At 43.2% G+C, this 22,193-nt stretch overlaps 1 protein-coding gene across 3 annotated transcripts in view; it reads right to left on the bottom strand.

Annotated features, from left to right (window-relative positions):
* Window positions 1-469: 469 nt before the first annotated feature.
* The window catches only part of UPF3A (UPF3A regulator of nonsense mediated mRNA decay), a 30,230-nt gene continuing 8,506 nt past the window's right edge, over window positions 470-22,193 (bottom strand). The window contains exons 6-11 of one of the 3 annotated variants that reach the window (XM_047082160.1): window positions 20,041-20,096; window positions 19,792-19,950; window positions 13,811-13,971; window positions 11,895-12,192; window positions 9,505-9,653; window positions 470-783 (exon numbers count right to left, since the gene is read on the bottom strand). In XM_047082160.1, the coding sequence (XP_046938116.1) occupies window positions 519-783; window positions 9,505-9,653; window positions 11,895-12,192; window positions 13,811-13,971; window positions 19,792-19,950; window positions 20,041-20,096 (1,088 nt within the window). In that variant the 3' untranslated portion in view covers window positions 470-518. Of the gene's footprint in view, window positions 784-9,504; window positions 9,654-11,894; window positions 12,193-13,810; window positions 13,972-19,789; window positions 19,984-20,040; window positions 20,097-22,193 lie in introns of those variants that run through there. The other 2 variants (XM_047082154.1, XM_047082159.1) reach the window with 2 other exon arrangements.

Here is a 22,193-nt window from a genome sequence, read left to right as displayed (position 1 = left end):
TGATCTTGCTTATTCATAATATCAGGGAGACTAATTTAGGGGCCATGGGTGGCCACTAGAGCAACAGTGTCATATCAACACTCAACATGGATTTCGGATGAAGGGTTTCTGATCTAGACAATCTGGTTCTGGCACTTATGACCTGGAAGATTCGAGGAAGACCCTACCTTTTAGGAGTTTCAGCTCCTTGTATGTTTAAGGAAGGGTATGAGCCCTGAGGATGCAGGGACTAGTCTGCTGTGTTCACTGCTTATGCCCGACACCTATAAAAGTGCCTGCCCCACAGAGGCGCTTGGAGAGAATGTGACGAAGGAATGCAGGAACCTCCCAGAGTGGTTACACTGCCTCTTCAAAGGACTGTTGTAGACTACAAGTAAAGAGCATCATAAATGTGAGATGCTGTTACTTCACTTGAGGGACACTGGAATTGCTTAATGATGCCCATCTTTTCAGTAGGAATATGGCTTTGTTACAAAGATAGGTATACCCTCTGTGAAGAAGCACAGGTGCTCCTCAAATCAAGTGATGTTTTTTGAGAGTGTGTGGGACTGAGTTGGCCTATTATAACCTGGTCTGTCTCTGCCTGTGTCTACCCGTCTCTGTCTCTCTCTCTCACTGATGTTTAGGGCAGATGCACAATGTGTTTGGGAAAGAAGTATCATTGGATTATTCTTTGAATCTGCATCATGGAAAATTTGATTTGTTAATTCACATGCCTGACAACATAATGCTACAGATCTTCTATTTTCTTGATTTGGATGACATTGGGCAGCTCTCAAAAACCTGCAAAAAATTCCAAAAGGTAAGGCCTTAAAATATTATATACACACACACACACACGCGCGTGCACACGCACACACACGTGTGTGCATGTATTTTTTACTGGTAAATATTACACAGAATTTCAAAGAGAAAGGGCATGATTTTTAAAAAAAATTTTTTTTTCAACATTTATTTATTTTTGGGACAGAGAGAGACAGAGCATGAACGGGGGAGGGGCAGAGAGAGAGGGAGACACAGAATCGGAAACAGGCTCCAGGCTCTGAGCCATCAGCCCAGAGCCTGACGCGGGGCTCGAACTCATGGACCTCGAGGTCGTGACCTGGCTGAAGTCGGACGCTTAACCGACTGCACCACCCAGGCGCCCCAGAGAAAGGGCATGATTTAGAAAACCTTAACTTCATGTAATGATGCACTGGATTTTGGCAATGATAAAATATGTTTTACTTACAGCCTAAGAAACTGGTTAAGTTATGCTCAAGAGGAAAAAGTAGCACCAAGAAAGAAAGATAAAGTGGTCTTTTGTAAAATATAAGGTCAATGAGCACTGTAGGCAAAACTATTCTAACAAAAGGAAATGCATCATGCTGCATTTCAAGGTAAATGGTGTTAAAACACACATATTAAAGAGAATGTTAAAAACAGTACTAATACAGTTTCTAATTGAACTTAAGCAAATACTAAAAACAGAAAAAGAAATTGCATGGAAATTCCTAAGTGTGGTTTTCACCAGTGTCCTTCAATGAGAAACTTGGCAGCAGATTAACAAAGATCCCTGGGGAAAGAATTACTTTTCAAATTCCTAATTTTACACATATTGTTTCAGGCATCTGTAGATATTTGGTAATAAATAAATTTTGAATTCCTTAGGAATGAGAAGCAATGAAAATCTATCTTTGTATATAATCATTATTTAAAAGTTAGAAAACAGCTAAAAATCACTTAATCCTACCTCCAATTGCTATTAAATTGTGGAATAGTTCCTGTATTTTTCCTAAAAGCTTGAGTACGTTTTGTGTTTGTACCTACTAACTCCCTTCACCCATTTTGCCCATCCTCCCCACCCCCCGCCCCCGGCCCCCGGCGACCACCAGTTTGTTCTCTGTATTTATGAGTCTGTTTCTGTTTGTGTTTTTAGATTCCACATAGGAGTGAAATCATTTGTATTACTTTTTTTCCGTCTTATTTCACTTACAATAACACCCTCTATGTCCAACCGGGTTGTCACAAATGACAAGATCTCATACTTTTTTTGTGACTAGAGTAATATTACATGGTATATACAAACCACATCTTTATTCATCTATCCACGAACACCTGGGCTGCTTCCATATCTCGGCTATTGTAAATAATCCTGCAATAAACATAGTGGTGCATATACCTTTCCAAATTAGTGTTTTCATTTTCTTTGGGAAAATACCCAGCAGTGGAATTACTGAATCATATGGTATTCCCATTTTTCATTTTTTTAGGAAATTCTGTACCATTTTCCACAATACACTCCCACCAGCAGTGTACGAGGTTCCCTTTTCTCCACATCCTTACCCACGCTTGTTATCTCTTGTCTTTGATCTTGGCCATTCTGAACAGGATGAGGTGATCTCTCATCGTGGTTTTAATTTGCAGTTCCCTGATGATTAGTGATGTTGTGCACCTTTTCATGTGTCTTTTGACCATCTGTGTCTTTGGGAAAATATCTATTCAGGTCTTCTGCCTGTTTATTAATCAGATTATTTTTTTCCAGTAATGATTTGTATAATCTTTATATATTTTGGATACTAACCCCTTATCAAATATGTCATTTACAAATATCTTCTCCCATTCTGTAGGTTGCCTTTTTGTTTTGTTGGCGGTTTCCTTTGCTGTGCAAAAGATTTTCTTTTTGGTGTAGTCCCAATGGTTTCTTTTTGCTTTTGTTTCCCTTGCCTGAGGAGAGGTAGCCACAAATATGTTGCTAAGGCTGAGTAATCCATGAGATTACGGCCTATGTTTTCTTTGAGGAGTTTTACAGTTTCGGGTCTCACTGTTAGGTGTTTAATCCATTTGGGGTTTATTTTTGTGTGTGGTGTAGAAAAGTGATCCGTCTTCATTCTTCTGCCCGTAGCTGTCCAGACCCAGCACCATTTACTGAGGAGACTATCCTGTCCCCATTGTGTGTTCTTGCTTCCTTTGTTGCAGATTGGTTGACCGTGTTCTTACATGTTGGTACACATCTTTCCAGACATTTTCTAGCACAGACATCCTGTATATCTATGAACTATTTAAAGCACATCCCGTACTTGTAATTTTGTGACACACTGTGGACATTTCAATGTCTGTATTCTGCCATGGCTGCTGAGGAGCAGTGGGCAGAACATAGGGACAGCTGGCATGCTTACTGTCTGTACATGTGCAGGTCTGTCTGTAGGGTGCAGTGTTAGGAGTTCAAATGCTGAGTGTGAGGATATTTCCATTTTATATTTTGATATGGCAGTTTTGCCTGAGGAATTTCCTTCCTAATACAGGAATGACCAAATCTTGTTGGAATGATCCAGGAGAGGGGAGCCACCACTGGTTTCCTTCCTAATGTCCTGCACACTCTTAGCCCTTGGGTTTCCAGTGACAGGCCTTTCTCACAGCTCCAGACACCACAACAAAATACCATAGATGGGGGGCACCTGGGTAGCTCAGTTGGTTAAGCATCCAACTTTGGCTCAGGTCATGATCTGGCAGTTTGTGGGTTTGAGCCCCACGTCGGGCTCTGTGCTGACAGCTCAGAGCCTGGAGCCTGCTTCAGAATCTGTGTCTCCTTCTCTCTCTGCCCCTCCCCCACTTGCACTCTGTCTCTGTCTCAAAAATGAATAAACATTAAAATGAAAAAAAAAAATACTGCAGATGGGCCACTTTAGCCACAGACACTTCTCACAGTTCTAGAGGCTGGAAGTTCAAGATCAAGGTGTTAGCTGTTTTGGTTCTTAGTGAGGCATTCCTAACTTACACGTGGGCACCTTTTGGTGTTTCCTCCTACAAGGACACTAATCCTATCAGATCAGAGCCCGATACTTATGACCTCATTTAACACTGATTACTTCTTTACTCCAGATATAGCCACACTGAGGAAGCAGTTAAGACTTCAACATGTGAACCCTGTGGAGACCAAGTTTAGTCCATAGTAAGGCTTGAATGTGAATATCATGGTTTCTATCACTGTTAAGACATCTAAGAAACGCCAGCAGTTTTGTACCCAAAGAGCATCTCCTATATTGGCCCTCACACCCGAGTGACACAGGAATCCTTTGTCAAATCAATTGTTCCATTTTTTGGTTCAGGAAAGTATGGTCCTGGGGCACCTGGGTGGCTTAGTCAATTACACGTACAACTTTGGCTCAGGTCACGATCTCGCGGTTCGTGAGTTCGAGCCCCGCGTCAGGCTCTGTGTTGACAGCTCAGAGCCTGGAGTCTGCTTCAGATTCTGTGTCTCCCTCTCTCTCTCTGCCCCTCCCCCACTCACGCGCTGTCTCTCAAAAATAAACGTTTAAAAAAAAAAAAAGCATGGTCCCAGTGATGCAGAAGTGGCTACTTCGTGCATGTATAACTGGGCAAATTATATGTAGGCACACGGCTCTCAGTTTGGCACCTTGATTTTTCTATCATGACAATAATTTATTCTACTAAAAATGCTATTATCATTGAAAAATGCCATTCTTCTATGGGGTAGACTGCTTGTGTTTAAATTGGCCAAGATGCCTTACCTTTTATCCCTTTAGTCATACAAAGTTACTTATGTAATTATTTTTTTAGATGTGTAACAGTGAAGAACTTGGGGAGAAATTTAACATGTTACAAGACAAACATGCTTTTGACACAAAGAAGGATAGACACTTACAAGAAGTTGTAAGCTTTCCACCAAAATGCAGGCCAACAGAAACACACAGAGAAGACAGCATTTTTCTAAACTTGACTGAAGTGACAAACTTTTAAAAGTAAGGATTTAAACTGAATTTTCATATAATAATGACTATCATTAAACCTTACTAAAGCTGAGACTGGGTTGAAGAAATTACCTGGTGGATTTAAGCAGGCTAATTTGCTTGGGGAAAAACAAACAAACGAACAAAAAAACAACCCTCTTGACTCTGAACACTGTTCTGAAAATAAACTTATTTTCACTTTTTTTTTCTTTTTTTGGTAGTAATTAACACGGATTGAATAGATCAAATATCCATTTAAATTCTCCATTTTAATCTCTGACATGTTCTTAATTTTAAAGACAGGAAGAATAGAACAGAAAACAAATCTGTCTAAAGTATAATTACCTCTCTTTTCATCAGAGTTAAGAAAATAGACTTAAAAATGAGAATTCACTCATACAGATGAAAATAAAAAATCCTTTCTCATGGCATAATGTGAAGAAATTCATGCCCTTCTCCACCCGAGGTCCTCTCCATGTCACGACTGCGGCTGAGCCATAACCACTCCTCTCCTTAGTTCCTGGGGCCACATGATCCACTAGACTTCCTAAGACTTGTATTAAAGAACCTGTTGCTCCGTGAGCTACCTCACCCTCCCCAAGTGTTTCACTGTCATGTGATTCATTAAGTGGGAGACAATTACTTGGTAATACTATTATCAAGCAAGTGAAAACTTATTTCCAAAGATGTATGTGAGATTCTTCAAGGTACCTATTTCACGTCAGATTTGAGGAATTACTTCAGTCAGTTGGTGTTTCTAATTTACTAGCAAGACTGAGAGCCATTAAAATACTGATAGTTAATGCTCTGCTTTGCTATGTTCATGTTTAAATATAATTACTAAAATTATTAGGTAGCTGTGGGGCGCCTGGGGGGGCGGTGCTCAGTCGGTTGACCATCCAACTCTTGATTTTCGCTCAGGTCATGATCTCAGAGTTGTGGGATCGAGCCTTGCATCAGGGTCTGTGCTTAGAATGGAGCCTGCTTGGGATTGTCTCCCTCCCTCTGCCCTTCTCCCTTGCTCGTGCTCTCTCTGAAAAATAAAAATAAAAATAAAATAGGTAGCTGAATAAAACCAAAAACAAATCCAAAATGAGAAACAGAAAAAAGAAAGTTTTGCAAAGGAATTACTAGAAAGTGAACCAACAGGTGGCCAACCCCACCCCACTCCTTGGTCATGGGAGCCCTCCCCACAATACGGGCTCCCATGGGCAATGCCCATGTGAAGAATATTCTTTAACATTTCTATCATTTCTTTCTTTCTTTCTTTCTTTATTTTTTATTATTTAAAAAAAATTTTTTTTTCAACGTTTATTTATTTTTGGGACAGAGAGAGACAGAGCATGAACGGGGGAGGGGCAGAGAGAGAGGGAGACACAGAATCGGAGACAGGTTCCAGGCTCTGAGCCATCAGCCCAGAGCCTGACGCAGAGCTCGAATTCACGGACCGCGAGATCGTGACCTGGCTGAAGTCGGATGCTTAACCGACTGCGCCACCCAGGCGCCCCTTCTATCATTTCTTAGACATGTGATAAACTCAAAAACTTATTTCTGGGTAATTAGTAATAAAAACTTTACGAATATGAAAACAGCTTTTGGCTTTGCCAGCAACAAGTGCTGGACATCTCTAAACCTGTTTCTTAGTTTGTAAAAGGGAGATTATGTGTGTCGTGTCCTGCCCAACCATCTTAAAAATGAGTCTAAGCCAAAACTAGGGAGTGTACATGGAAGTGTTTTATACCGAAGTAGTCCATTATACAAACGTATTATTGTTTTAAATCAGTAATCTCAAAGTGATGTCTGCGAAGCCCTGGGGACAGATCTCAAGAATCTTTCACAGGATGTAGCTACTTTTTATTTACTTATTTTCCAGCCGCATGGAGGTATAATTGACAAGCAAATTTATAATATATATTTAAAGCATACAACATACCGATTGGTAAAATGCATACATTATGAAAGGATTCACACTGAGTAATAAATAGCACCTCACATATTTACTTCTTTTTGGTGAGAAAATTCTGTCTTAGCAAGTTCCAATTATACAATACAGTATTAACTATCGTCACTATGTTATACATTAGACCCTTGACCTATTAATCTTATAACTGAATAACAGAAATTCACTAACCTCTCCCTATTTCCCTCATGCCCTAGTCCCCGGCAGCCACCATTTTACTCTGTTTCTAGGAGTTTGACTTTTTTTTTTTTTTAGGCTGTACATATATAAGGGATAGCAGGCAGTATTTGTCTTTTTCTGTCTGGCTTACTTCACTTAGTATAATGCTCTCCAAGTTTATCCATGTTGTTGAAAATGGCAGGGTTTCCTTTTTTAAGGCTGCATAATATTCACTTCATTTTTTTTATCCATTCACCCATAGTGGACACTAAGGCTGTTTCCACACCTTGGCTACTGTGAATAATCTGTGACAACCATGTGAACAGATATCTCTTCGAGGTAGTGCTTCCAATTCCCTTTGGATCTATGCCCACAGTGGCACTGATGGATCATATGGTAGTTCTATTTTTAATTTCTTGAGGAACCTCCATGCTGGCAAACCATAGTGGCTCTAACATTTGGCATTCCGACCAATGCTGCATGAGGGTTCCCTTTCCTTCACATCCCTGCCAAGACTTGCTCTCTTGTCTTTTTTATTTTACCCACTCTGACAGGTGTGAGGTGGTATCTCATTGTGGTTTTGATTTGTATTTCCCTGGTGATGAGTGATGCTGAGCACCTTTTCACGCACCTGTTGGCTATCTGGATGTCTTCTTTGGAAAAATGTCTATTCAGGTCTTTTGCTCCTTTTTCTTTTTTAATTGGGTAATTTGGGTTTTTTTGCTATTGAGTTGTTATGAATTCTTTCCATATTTTGGATATTAACCCCTTATTAGGTATGTTGTTTGAAGATATCTTCTTCCTCTCCATAGGCTGCCTCTTCATTTTATAGATAGGTTCCTTTCCTGTGAAGAAGTTTTTCAGTTCAATGTGGTTCCATTGTTTATTTTTACTTTTGTTGCCTTTGCTGTTGGTGTCAAAATATAAAAAATTATCACCAAGACTGGTATCAAGGAGCTAACCCTCTGTGTTTCCTTCTAGAAATTTGATGGTTTCAGGTCTTGTGTTCAAGGCTTTATTCTTATTCTATTTTGAGCTGTACTTATGTTTACAGATCAAAGCCCAAGTGAGCAGTGAGGACACAGTGTCTCACTGATCAGGAAATCCAGTGTGATCCAAAGTCTAAGTAGGAGTCAGCAAAGTACGATCCACAGGCCAAATATGGCCTGCTATGTATCTTTATAAATAAAATCTTATTGGAACACAGCCCTGCCCATTTGTTATGTATTGCATAATGGCAGAGTTTGCAAGTTGTAACAGAGACCAGAGAGCCTGCAACATCTAAATAGTTACTACCCACCTACCCTTTTTCCATCAGGGCTGACCCCACCAGGTCACATAGACCTCACTAAATCACAGCAAGTCCTTTGCCCCCTCCCCCCGCCAAATTCTTGGAGCTCCACAGTCAAGAGCAAGGGCATAGCAATGCATGGAATAGACTATATGTCTGACAGACATTTTTAATGATAAATGAGTATTCTAAGTTTTTTGATAAATGTTTCATATCTAGAAAGGAATAGATACAACCAGCAAAATTCTCAGATAACTAAAGCTACATTTTATTTATTTAAAAAAATTTTTTTTTAAATGTTTATTCATTTTTTGAGAGAGAACACGAGAGTGGGGAGGGGCAGAGAGAGAAGGAGACACAGAATCTGAAACAGGCTCCAGGCTCTGAGCTGTTGGCACAGAGCCCGACGTGGGACTCAAACCCACAAAGTGTGAGATCATGACCTGAGCTGAAGTCAGATGCTTAACCGACTGAGCCACCCAGGTGCCCCTAAAGCTACATTTTAAAAAGCAATGTTTTATTATGTAGAATTTGATGTAGGAAAAGTACAACTGGACTTCAAATTCATAGCAACTAAAATTTTTATTTAGTAAGTGGTTCAAAGCATAGTGCCAAAAATACATTAATGTTTAAAAATTTCACTAACATTAAAAAATACTGTAGAACACATAACTGCAGAAAGTTCCAATGAGTCATTTCAAAATAAAACTGCCTCAGACTGCGAAAAGAAAAACCCTAGATGCCATAACTAAGTTATCCTTGTCCCAAAATAATGCCCTTACGTTGTCTCAGCAACCCTTAAATCACGGTGGTTATAAACCATGAGCACATCCATCAAAAGACTGTAAAAAAGTCAGTGGCCACATTGCTAAAAGGGCAATTCTTAAAGCTGTCAGATTTTATACAGTGTTAAGTTCTATCACAGGGGCTATAACACAATACAGACTTCGGGGAATCTTCAGGACAGATGGCACAGGTGTCTGTATCACCGAGTTACAATGGAATGAGAGCCCTCCCTTCCCCCGAACAATAGCTCACATACTACGTGATATGAATCCCAACAGATCACTTACAAATGTGTAGAACTCAAAGTACAGGCTATTTTGGCTAAATGATACATACTACTTTATACTAAAAATAATAAAATCTATGACAACTTTTCAATTTTTTAAAAGATTGCTTCTTTCTTAAGAATGGTTTCTAGATGTTTCTATGCCACATTTATATTTCTAGTTTCTGATTTCTTTATAAGGAGTAAATTCACTTTGCAGGTTAGATTCAAGGCTGATTTGTACATTTCCAGAATGCCCTCTCTAACCCACAGAATGCCGAATAGGAGGTCCCAAACATGTGCGCTGACTCACCCTGCCTCTTCGCTCTTCTGGGAACCCCCCTGTGCTGAATCTTCAGCCTCGTCCTTGTTCCTGCCAGGGCACTCCACAGAGGTTCCCCTACCACCTTCTCGTGCTCGGATGCGAACTCTTGGCTGGTACAGCTGCAAGGACGGCCGATCCTGCCAGGACAGAGCAGTGGGTTACCCTTCCAAAGGCCAGCAACACAGGAGGGAGCAACTTCTCTACTTCCAGGGTCTGATAACTCTAATTACCTAAAAAAAATCAGCTAAAAATCTGCCTTTTTCACAGCACTATCTCATGTCAGAAACCAGGCACTTTGAAGCTAAAAAAAAAAAAAAAAAGCCATGAACAGAAAGACAGTTAATATTTAAAATAACTTGAAAAAAGGTAGGGGCGCCTGGGTGGCGCAGTCGGTTAAGCGTCCGACTTCAGCCAGGTCACGATCTCGCAGTCCGTGAGTTCGAGCCCCGCGTCAGGCTCTGGGCTGATGGCTCGGAGCCTGGAGCCTGTTTCCGATTCTGTGTCTCCCTCTCTCTCTGCCCCTCCCCCATTCATGCTCTGTCTCTCTCTGTCCCAAAAATAAATAAAAAATGTTGAAAAAAAAAAAATTTAAAAAAAAAAGAAAAAAGGTAAAAATTAGTATCTGGGAAAAGGTTACTGTGCAAACCCAGATCTCCCTAGAACCAGCAGAACCACGGCGTCTGCCCTCCCAGGCAGAGGTGAAGACTTACACATTTCAGCCCCTCTAAATTACCAGGCAGGATGAACATGTGGCCTGAGAAAAAGCAAGGCATGGCCCCTCAGAGGCGGCTTTTTAGGGCCATGAACTAAATAATTACTGATGTCTGTAATGAGTGATTTCTATGTGGGTTATTCCTGAACTGCCCCTTCATAGGAAACACCAACCCATCATCTGATTCAAGTCTTAGAGGTGGAGAAACGCAATGATGGTTGAGCAACGTGAGTAAGACACTACGGAACTGTTTCCAGATATCAGCACAGTGAGGCCAGGGAAGGACAGAACAGCAGAAGCCAGGTAGCTCTGCTCTGACGGAGAGGAGGAACAACCAAACCCCAGCTCAGGGGAGCTTCCAGCCCCTCAAGGAAGCCTCCGTGGCCACCTGGGGGCCCAAGGACAGGGCAGCTTGGGTGGGCATATCTGGGGAGGTGTTTCTGCAGGGCCCCACAGTCACTGCCAGGGCACTTAGCAGCCCTTTTCCCCGGTGGAAGCCTGGCCAGGGAGGAGAGTGGCAAAGGCCTCGGCAGGCCCCATGGGTGCAGAGAGAAGGGCAGGGTTCACATGCCACCTCCTGCCCGGGCCAACACACATGGTCCTGCTCTCACCAGGGCAGCACTGGTGTGCACAGATAGGGGTCAACACTGATACTGAAAGAACATCGTAACCTGCCAGGCCTCGTAAGGAGGAGCCATTATGCACAAGGCGCCTCATTTCCACCACAGCATCACAGAGTTCATGGAGAGGACTCCCAACGCCTAAAGCTGGGCTCACTGCTGCTACAAAAAAAGGGAGCTGAAAACAAGTGTTCGTATAAACACCTCCCACCAAAAAGACCCATGGCTATTCTGGTGTACCTGAGATTAAGGAAACTAGAGAAACTCCTGGGTGACACAGATGTGATTAGCCAGGGGTGAAGAAGGCTCTCCTCTTGCCTGTGGTTTTGCCTGCCCTGGAAACATTTTAAAAATCAACATCACTAATACCAGCAACACCCTGGGTGACTGGAAGAGAAGGCAGATCTGAGTGAGAAAAACAGTCTCAGGTCACACACTGTATGCTTCCACTTACATAGCACTTATATAGCAATGACAAAACCATGCAGACAGCAGACAGTGTCCCTGTCGAGGTTGGGAATGGGGTGGGACGAGGGTGTTCCCCTTGGACACTGGGCGACCAGGCTGTGGGGGACTCACTGGCACCACGGGGCCTGGCCCTATAGGGAGGGGACCCCATTAATAGTGCTTCTCTACAACAATGTGATCTGAGTAAAAGTTAACCTCAAACTTCTGGGGAAAAAAAAAAAGAAAAAAGAAAGGAAAGCCGTGTGTCGACTGTGCACACCTAACTGATGAGTATTTATGAGCCATTTGACTATCTACTAATAATCACTACATTGTTAATCACGTAAAAGAAAGCTCCCTGAAGCGTCATGAAATGCAAACTGTCAGGGCAGTGCACTCCCTAAGAGCACAGGACCCAGTGGGGGCAGACTTCCCACTGGCAGAGTGCGTGACCCTAAGTCCCCGACACCTACACAGATTTCTCTCTTTGGGCTAACTAAAACAACTTCCGTCTGATAAAGCAGGCATAAAGCCGCAGATGTGCTGTTTGTGCTTTTACGGCTGATGAATGAAAGATGATCCCAAACAAGCAGAAGAACCTTGTTTCCTGGGCGCTCCGTTTTGGCTGCTGGGCCACCTTCACTCCTCTGCTCTTTCCCGGGCCGCTCTGCTGCCTCCACAGCGTTGCCACTGTCCTGGCTCCCCTTCTTCCCTCTGTCGGGGGGGCCTCCTTTCCCCCATCTCAGCTCCTCCTCATTTCTCCGCGAAAATGTGTCAAACTCACAGTGAGCTCTCTGCTTTCTACTGTCATCCAAGTGGCATCTTTGTGTTTCAGGGTCTTTTTCTCTGCATCTTCGGTCCAACTCCCTTTGCTCTTCATTGCTCTCATTCTGTGACCTGTGATTCAATTCAAATTATCAGTCACCTCAGGCATACTGCTTGATGAGAACCTGTCTGCCTGTCCATACCGCAAGTTCCAGAAGAGGCAGGGAATGCCTCAGTCTGCACATCACCACGCTGCCAAGTGGGCACGTAATAGGCATTCAATAAAAAACTGCTAAAAGATGAACTGACAATGGTAACGACAGTATCTACTGTTAAACTTGAATGACACGTAGGAATAGGCACTGTGGTAAGGAACTATGTATACTTACTTTTCTAACTCTTAGTAACCCCCCAAAGTAGACTAACAACCCCCTTTACAGATAGAGTACCGGAGACCAAAGTGGTCAAGTGACTTTCCTAGGGCCCCAGGTATACATTCATCATGACACAGAGCTGATACTGACAGCCTTGTTTCTGCTTCAAGCGTAGCTACAATTAATTGAAATTTACTAATTTTATACATATATCAAACTCTTAAATGAATAGTAAATAAATAAGTGGCTCCTTAGCTCCTTTGCTTCTTAAAGTCCACAACCAACAGGCAAAAGTCCTCACACACTATTTTTGACTTCCCACAAAACAGAAGCAGCAGGACTGCTGGGGAGAAAAAGATCTATAAGCAAAGTGAGAATTCATGCCAGAAACATGACGAAAGGCACTGCTATATCATAAGCGATAATAATACAAACACATATAACAGAAACTACAGTCCTAACAGATCACAGATTTAATAATCATGCATAAATTAATTTCATAAACTGAGCAATAAACTGGAATCCCCAAAAAGAGGGAAAAAATTTTTTTTATCACAACTCTTTATATAAGAAAGACAGTAAGAATTCATTGTGACTGGTATGTTTCTGGGCAAATGGCAGCCTAACCCCACAACCCTGCCATCTCACATCCAAGTGCAAATTCACTTCTGGACCCCTTGGAAGCAGAGCAGCCCTGGGATCCAGGAAGCTCCATGGGTGTCCAGATGCAGTGCACGAGCAGGAGCCCTGGGCCAGGGGAACAAGAAGCCCAGACACACGTGGCCCCACTGACTGTGGGGAGGTGACCAAACCCTGAGGAGGCTCAGGGGCAAGAGGGAGGGGCTCCTACCTGACAAGGTTCTGGCGGGTCTCTCTGGCCCCCATGCAAAGACAGTGTCTGTCCCATTCCACACAAGCCCTGCTCAAGCTCCTTTCGTGAGCTGCATGTCACAAGCACGCAGAGAAGTACATGCCCCAAGGACCCCTAGCCTGAGACAGGCAGGGCTAGCGCAATACTGGGATCCACGCAGCTGCTGGTCAGATTCCACGGGAGGGCCACAGGGATGGTAACACCAACACAGGAATCCTAGCACTTGGACAAGACTGGGAAGGAGATCCTGAAGACCCAAAGAGTGATAACAGGAATCCAAAGGGAGCAAGGACAGGAACGGCTAAGGAACTGGAAGCAGGACATGTTCCTGCTTTGAAGACAGACTTGAGGCTGCAGACGAAATGCATTTACCAAGCCCCTAGCGTGACCCAGAAGAAATAAGGATGTGGGCAAGCATTATCTTGGTAAAACCCGATTCCACAAACAGTTTGAAATACGATAAAGGACACATACGACTCTGACACAGTGACAGTCACAGGCTCACTTTTCCCTGGGCTCCTCCAGCGAGCTCCCCAAGGGCATGGGTTTCCGGACAGCACAGCCAGGACAGGACTCCTGTTCTCCATCTCTAGTATCCATTTCCTCTCCTCTTTTTTTTGGCTTCTCAGTGGTTGGTTCCTCTCCCTTTTCTGGTTTCTTAAGAAGCTAAGAAATTATAATGTCAGTAAAATATCACTTTTAGAATATGGTATAAACGAAGCTGTTTTAAAAAAAAATTAAAAACATAAAGCAACATTGAGCACAAGTGTTTGAATAGCAAAAAATGTAAGCTAAAGGTGCAGCAACCAGGTTTTTGGTTAAATACGGGAACAGTCAGTCAACGAAATACCATCGTTATGAACAACGATTTAGGACGGCTGATGTGAGAAGACACGCATGCTGACACAACAAAAGAATGCTACTGAACTGAACGACCTGGTCTCTATGTTTACACACACACAACAACAGCTGTAAGGCTGGCAACGCTGTTAACAGTGGTGTCCAGGTGGTGGGACTGAAATGATCTTCTTTTCTTGTATCAACAAGTTCTGTTTTTTTCCAAAATTAACAAGTATTGCTTTTGTAACGAGGAAAAAAAAAGCATTGTTTAAAATGCTGCGTTATACTGATGACTTTTAGAATAGTTTAGACTTTTCAGAACACTTCCTACTCTTTCTTGAATCAGCCTGAGCAGGCGGCTGTCGTGGAATTTGGGCCCTCCTCGCTGTTCTCTGTGTAGTTTACTCTTTGAAATTCAACTGCCACAGGCAAGTCAGTTTATAAACAAAAACAGAAGGTACACTTCTGAGAATTTTTTTCTAACTTGAAAAAGTGAACGTAGGGGCGCCTGGGTGGCGCAGTCGGTTAAGCGTCCGACTTCAGCCAGGTCACGATCTCGCGGTCCGGGAGTTCGAGCCCCGCGTCGGGCTCTGGGCTGATGGCTCAGAGCCTGGAGCCTGTTTCCGATTCTGTGTCTCCCTCTCTCTCTGCCCCTCCCCCGTTCATGCTCTGTCTCTCTCTGTCCCAAAAATAAATAAACGTTGAAAAAAAAAATTAAAAAAAAAAAAAGAAAAAGTGAACGTATTTTAAATTGCACTACAGCAAAATGACACACAGATAAGTTTCAACTACATGAGTTCATTTAAGAATAAAACAGGTAAAATGTGAGGCCAAGCACTGGAAGTTGCAGTACCTTACATAGTCTTCTCCTGTCTGTGGGCTCTATGAATTGACACATTTTCTTTCACATATCTATTGACACATTTTTAACTAAAAAAGCATTACATGCTGGTCCTAGAAGTAAACCACAGGGAAGTACAACAGTTTATGTTCCTGCCCATCCATCCAATGAATAATTTAGTGCACCTACGAATCGTTTTTACTTGCAATACTTCTGAAACCAAATGTGTGGTGTCTTTTCCAAAACCATTTCTCCAACTCTCAACACGGACTGGTATCCTACAATTCATTTCAGTTTTGACACCACCTAGTTGCAATTAATGTCACACCCCACAAAACTGTTCCCACTTCAGATGCCAGTCAAAAGTCCCAAGTTGCCACTAGCACCTATGACTGACTGGCTATATATTCAGGGGTTCTTGAATGAGAACAACTTGTGGAACTCAGCAAAACTTCACAGGAACTAGGTCACTGGATTATTACAAAGGACACAGTGCAGGGACGGCTACACTAGGTCACTGGATTATTACAAAGGACACAATACAGGAACCAGGTCACTGGATTATTACAAAGGACACTGCAGGGACAGCTAGACTAGGTCACTGGATTATTACAAAGGACACAGTGCAGGGACGGCTAGATCAAAGAGGTGTTCCGTGCAAGGTACGGGGGAATGGCTCAGAGCCTCCAGGCCCTCTCCATCAGCAGAACCCTCCTGCACCTTGATGTGTTCACCAGCTTGGATGCTCTCTGGACCCCATACTTTAGGGAACTCTATGGAGGCTCCACTACATGTCTACAAATGATTAAATCATTGGTGGCTGGGGACTGAATTCAATCTCCAGCCCTCTCCCATCTCTTGAGGTCACAGGGCTGGCTGAGTGTTCCAACCCTCTAATCACACCCAGTCTTTCTGACAATCAGCTCTTATCCTGAAGCTACCAAGGCCTCAGCCACCTGTCACCTCACTGGCACAGAGAAGATGCTCTTATCACTCCAGGGGTTGCAAGGGTTTTAGGAGCTATGTGCCAGAACTAGGGAAAAAGTCCTTGTGTCAGGTGTTAGGAATACAGTTGTGAGTAAGAGACAAGTGCCCACGGTGAAGGAATCCACAGTACATTCTAGCTGAGGCAGTGGTGGCCATGGGGGGGAGGGGGAGAACAGTGTACGCGGTGACAAAATAGAAAAAGTGAACCAGATAATCTTAGATGGCGTGAAATGCTACAAACAACTAATAGAACAGAAAACACACACACACACACACACACACACACACACACACACACACAAATCCCCAGAGAGATGTGGGGTGAGAGTAAGAGCAGGAATGGGTTCTCAAGGGGGTCATGGAGGGACTCTCTGTGGAGGTTAGACATGAATAGAGACCAGATAATGAGAACGAGACACTTAAGAGAAACTGTAAGTCTTGGGGGAAACTCCCAGTAGAAGGAAGCAAGCAGAGGCCTAAGGTGAAACCAGAGGGAGGAGGAGACAGAGAGGCAGGAGATTCAGGGAGGTGGGGGAGGGAAGAGGGAGGGAGGGGAGAGGAAGCAGGAAGATGGAGGGAGGAGGAAGGAGAGGGGAAGAGGGAGGCGGGGGAGGGAAGAGGGAGGGGGAGGAGGAACAGAGGCCAGGTCTTGCGTGCTTCCACGCAGTCCACCTTGGTTTTTAATAAGCTTTGTAGAAAAGATCACACAACTAATGTCATCTATTGTCCACAATTTGTGTACTCAGGAATTGTATTTGTAACTTTGTATTGTATCTCTAACTTCCTACTTCAGCTTAAGCTCATCACCTAGTTTTAGAGTCCTCAGAGGAAAATAAAAACAGCTGGGTTGCTTTCCTTGTATCAGTTTCCTTTATGTTAAAAATAGCCTGAGGATATCTCTCTGCATCTGTATTTTTATGATATTGATAAACTCTTTTAGCATTTCTTCACTGATTTTATTTTTCAGGTTACAAAAGAATTTTAACTCTCCAAATGATTCTTAAGTCAGAAATCCTGAAAATGAGCACAGATGCTCATTAAAGGCAAACCTTGGGCGTGGCTGTGTGTAATCAGGTCTAGACACCAGACACTCCCCTAAGGACACAGGCTGTTGATTACCTATGCCATTGTGGTCTAACCTGCCACCAAGATTTTGTTTTCCCAGATTTGAACAAGAATAACCCTTTCTCTTGCTTTCTTTATGTTTTGACTTATTTTTTTCTACAGGAAGGAACATATGTTTACTTTCAGTGGTATAATTTTGTTTTTTATTTCTTTGACTTATTTCGGACTCTAATTCCATAATTTATTTTTTTTGTAAATTTTTTTTTGATGCTTATTTATTTTTGAGAGAGAAAGAGAGAGAGAGAGAGTGTGAGCGGAGGAGGGGCAGATAGAGAGGGAGATACAGAATTCGAAGCAGGCTCCAGGCTCTGAGCTATTAGCACAGAGCCCGAGGCAGGGCTCAGACTCACGAACTGTGATATCATGACCTGTGCCAAAGTCGGATGCTCAACCGACTGAGCCACCCAGGCGCTCCTAATTCCGTAATTTAAAATGTAAAAGTAAAATGAATGCTATATTCCAAATACTTTAAGCCTTACTTAAAATTAAAACTGAAATTATAAGCTACAAGTGTCATTATTCCTGAAAAACTCTCAGCGTTACTGACAAAAGTACTTTTGGAGTGTAAAGATTAGGCACTGGGTTAGCTATGATTCCGTGTTTAGAAAGATAAATGAGAAGGTTAGATAATATTTCCACATCGGTGGCCACAAAATTTCTATTAAACGTATATCTATTCGGTGCCTGGCCATGACAGAACTGAATTTCTGTCAGGATTAATGCTTAAGGTTTCTCTGTAATATTAAGGTTTAATTTTATTGATTACCTTTCCAGGGCTGTTGATTTATGCTGTTGGAGATGAAAAGTTTGTTACAGGAAGTCTATCTGCTACAATTTTGTTGGGAGACTTGTGTGTTCACTAAAACTACAAGGACGAATGAAAAACATGACCTCAGAGTTGTTTCCTGAGGAATACCCTGGTTTTGCTATGTCCTTGCTGACGGAGGGGGGAATGAACCGTGTTTATTTGATAGTCTTGGCTGGGTTCCTCAATTTCATCAATGCTATCAGATTAGGAGATACTTTCTGTGGGACAATCAGTTCCCCACTCATCTTGCCCATCCAGGTGCTGTCTTTGCAGCAAATGTGCTCGAGGGACATGACCTGCCCCACACCTTTCATCTAGATAAGGTTTTCAACACTGCCTTTATTTAAAAAAAATTTTTTTTTAACGTTTATTTATTTTTGGGACAGAGAGAGACAGAGCATGAACGGGGGAGGGGCAGAGAGAGAAGGAGACACAGAATCGGAAGCAGGCTCCAGGCTCTGAGCCATCAGCCCAGACCCTGACGCGGGGCTCGAACTCACAGACTGCGAGATCGTGACCTGAGCTGAAGTTGGATGCTTAACCGACTGGGCCACCCAGGCGCCCCGCACTGCCTTTAAACTTCAAGAGAGACACCTGAAGAAACAGTCTTTGGAAATTACTCCTTAGTGCTGTTCATCAGATACTTCTGGTTCTCCTCCTGGTGCTTCCTAAACATGCCCCCAACCTGAGGTTAGGTACCGCCGTGTGACTTGCTTTGGCCAGTGAAACGTGGGCAGAAGAGAAACATGGGCATACGACCTGCAGCATCACACGTTCCTGCCTGGTCATAAGGGCTGTGGAAGCAAATGCCAATGTGCAGCCTTGGTCGCCGGGTCCTGGGCAGTAACGGTAAGCGGTGACCGACAGCCACAGCCCACCACCAACAGACTCCTTGCGTGAACTGGTGTGAGGCTACCTGTTCCTGCAGCAAACCTAGCCAGGCCTCAAGGATACACACGGTTGTGTGTTTTTGTACAAGTTTTGTGAAGAAATTGTTCCCTTCAGCCAGTGAGCCCCATGTGACCACCTACAGGAGAAACTGATTTAGAAGCAAAAGCCTAGAAAAAGCCTCACCTTCCTTAAAGAACTGGCCTATTTTTCCTTCATGGATAATGACACTGTTTCTGATCAAGCATACCAGAAACCAGTATATTGCTCAATTATGGTGACTATGATCTCTTCCCCATCCTTTCCCTTTCTACTCTATCTTCCCCCAAGTCCTGATCTTTTCTTTCTTTTTCTGATATAATTTTAATGAATCCCTATAAAGCATCTCAAACACTTTGTGCAATGAGGGGAGGTGCACATTAGGTTGAAGTCTAGGGTTAGTAAGGTCATCTGAGCAGAAGACTAAGAAGTAAGGGCTGGCTCAAACTGGGGCAACATATTTTACACTGGAAAGACCTCCTTCTGTGCATGAAGCCATCCTTCCAGATGAATGCATCAGTCAAAGGAGAAATTGGGCAAGAGAGTAGAAACATTGCTGCTCCTGCAAAGAAAATGGTAACACCCAACACCAGGAGTGAGCCCTCATCTAGAAAGGCCAGTGCACATGGGGCCAGTGGTTTCCAAACATGTACGTTTTAGTCAGGAAGTCTTCTCTCTGATGGAAACGTAAGCAGAAGCCCCAACTCTGACATGTAAGTGTGGGGCTCCGCTGGGTGGTCCTTCTCCACCTCCCCCACAGCATGCCCAAGGAACCCCCAGGGCTCAGGGAACACAGTTTGAGAACCACTGCTGTATCGCAGAGAAATGGAACTGTAATAGTAAGAGACAAGGCTAACTGAAAGTTTCCTTACAAGTAGCAAGAGCTAAACACCTAAAAGGCATGCCTGTAGCAGAACTACTTTTGGAAAAACGAAAGGAGAGGTCCCCTCAAGATTACCTTAATCCTTACTTCTCTCTCTGCTGTTCTCTTCTGTTTGTCTGCTTCTTTTCTCTTACACCTCTCCTCATCTCTCTTTTTTCTCTTTTCTTCTTCCCGTAAGCGCTTCTTCTCCAGCTCCCTCCTCCTTCGCTCTTCTCGCTTCTCTTCTCGAATCCTCTGAAGACGTGGAAAAGCATGTGTATAAATTGTCTGCACGAATGTGGCAGAGACAGGAAGGATATTTATCAGGTAAAAAGGTCAACCTACCTGCTTCTCTAATTTTCTATTTCTAATATATTCCAAAAGAGGTGTGGTTCTTCTAGCTAAAACACAAAAATTGTAATGTAGTATTTAACTCTAAAATATGATTTCTTTCCTTTATTTTAAATACTTGTTTTCAATTTAATCCTTAACTAATCAGGCTGGCTCAGTAGGCATAGCGTGCAACTCTTGATTTGGGGGTTGGAAATTTGAGCCCCACGTTGAGTGCAGAGATTACTTAAAAATAAAATATTTATAATAAATAAACGAATACAATTTAGATGTGCACACATTGTACCTGGAGAAATTCCTATTCCATCACTATAAAATCACATCATCTGGAGGTACTGACAACTCTACACACAGTAGGCAACGAACTCCTGATTCTTAAGGGAGGCTTCATGTTACTCACAAAGACGCCATAAAAGCAAAAAAGAAAAATGAGTACAATGGATTAGACTTCCTGAATGCTATGAGTATCTTCACATTATTTTTTTTAAGTTTATTTACTGGGGGCGGGGGAGGAGGGTGGGCAGAGAGAGAGAGAGAGAGAGAGAGGGAGAGAGAGAATCCCAAGCAGGCTCCATGCTGTCAGCATAGAGCCCAACACAGGGCTCAAACTCACAAACCGTGAGATCATGACTTGAGCCAAAATCAAGAATCAGACGCTTAACTGACTGAGCCACCCAGGCACCCAAGTATCTTCGCATTTTTGCGGATATTTTAAAACATTACATAGCCCGCTTATAGATTCACTGATTCAACATATATTCTGGGAGTTTCTTCCTTTTCTGTTCTCTAGACAATGATTTTAAGCAATGTGGATTCTTGTGATTTCTCATGATATACACTCTACAAACCAGAATAACCAGGTGTAAAGTTTAGACAGTGACACTGCCCCCGCCCCCCCCCCCCCCCCACCCCATGGCACTTTATCTAAGCAGCACTAGCCACCCAGGAATGAACCTCTCCATAAACTCAAACCTGATCCTCAGTTTTCATGCCCTGGACCTGTCTGACCTAACCTGAAATTTGGTGCCCATTTGTGGCAGGCCTCCTGGCATAGCCTCTCAAAGGGATTGCTTCTGAGAAGCATGTGTTCCCTATGGCAGTGGCTGTGGATGCAGGTGGGAAGGCAGAAGATGGTTTGGGTCTATGCTACAGCTCTTTCAAGATCTAAGATTAAGTGAGGGAAGAAAGAATCCCTGGACGCACTTGAAGGCTGGCCAAGACATACATTTCCAGAATTCTAAGGATCAGGAATTAATCATAAATTCTACAAGAAAGCCCCTGGGCAGGGGTTCTTACTTTGGAATTAAGGACTCCTGAACACCGCAACATAATATACCAATGGCTTCTGCCAAGAAAGCTCTGCCCTGGATTCAGGGCTGTGCAAATGCCCACGTTTCATCATAAGTACAGGGGCCAAGAGGAGCCCATTTCCTCCCTGGGTGGCTCCTGTGTTAACCATGAACTCTGGCTCAGGATGAGCACAGCCAATGCCCTTTGTAATAGGCAATCACCTCAAATAGGGAGGATCTGCTCTTCACCATGGGAGTTCTGGACTTGTCAGCAAAGAGCAGGACCAAGATCTCCCTGGGTAGGTGGAGGAGCTAACACCGAGATCCCACCTGCCTTCCCCCTTCTACAAACACCTCCCTTGTTACCCCAAAGGATCGATATGAAGGGTACATGAGACCCTGGATAAGAAAGTGCTTTACAAACCACAGAAATGTATCATTTGTTAAACAAGGTGCATGGCCATGTAATATAAGACTAACTTATCCAACAGCATGACTCTCACCACTCACAGAGAGCTGTTCCATCCTAGGCACTGTCACCACCACCTGGCAGCAGGGATGCTGAGGCTCAGGTGTGGCCACACAGCTGCTAAGTCTTAGGGGCTGGAACCTGAGCCCAGGTCTGTCCGCTCCACAGACCCTGCCATGCCACCACACTAACCTGCAACTTCAGAGGGATTTAATATTTCCATTTAACCCTCATTGCTCAGACTAGATCATAAGAGTCCACTGAAGGCCAAAATCGAAGAAAAGAAAAAGGTAATCTGCCATGAATTGCCTGATTAAGATCCAAACTTCAATGGGCACAGATTCTGAATCACACTTACTCATTCAGCAAAACACTATGATCACCTACTG

This window comes from Lynx rufus, unplaced genomic scaffold (genome assembly GCF_022079265.1).
Source record: "Lynx rufus isolate CCGP_SWC_20201006 ecotype Redwood Valley unplaced genomic scaffold, mLynRuf1.p SCAF_1, whole genome shotgun sequence".
Taxonomy (NCBI): Eukaryota; Metazoa; Chordata; class Mammalia; order Carnivora; family Felidae; genus Lynx; species Lynx rufus.
Note: the sequence above shows the minus strand (reverse complement) of the source record. Positions and strands in the feature narration are given on the sequence as shown.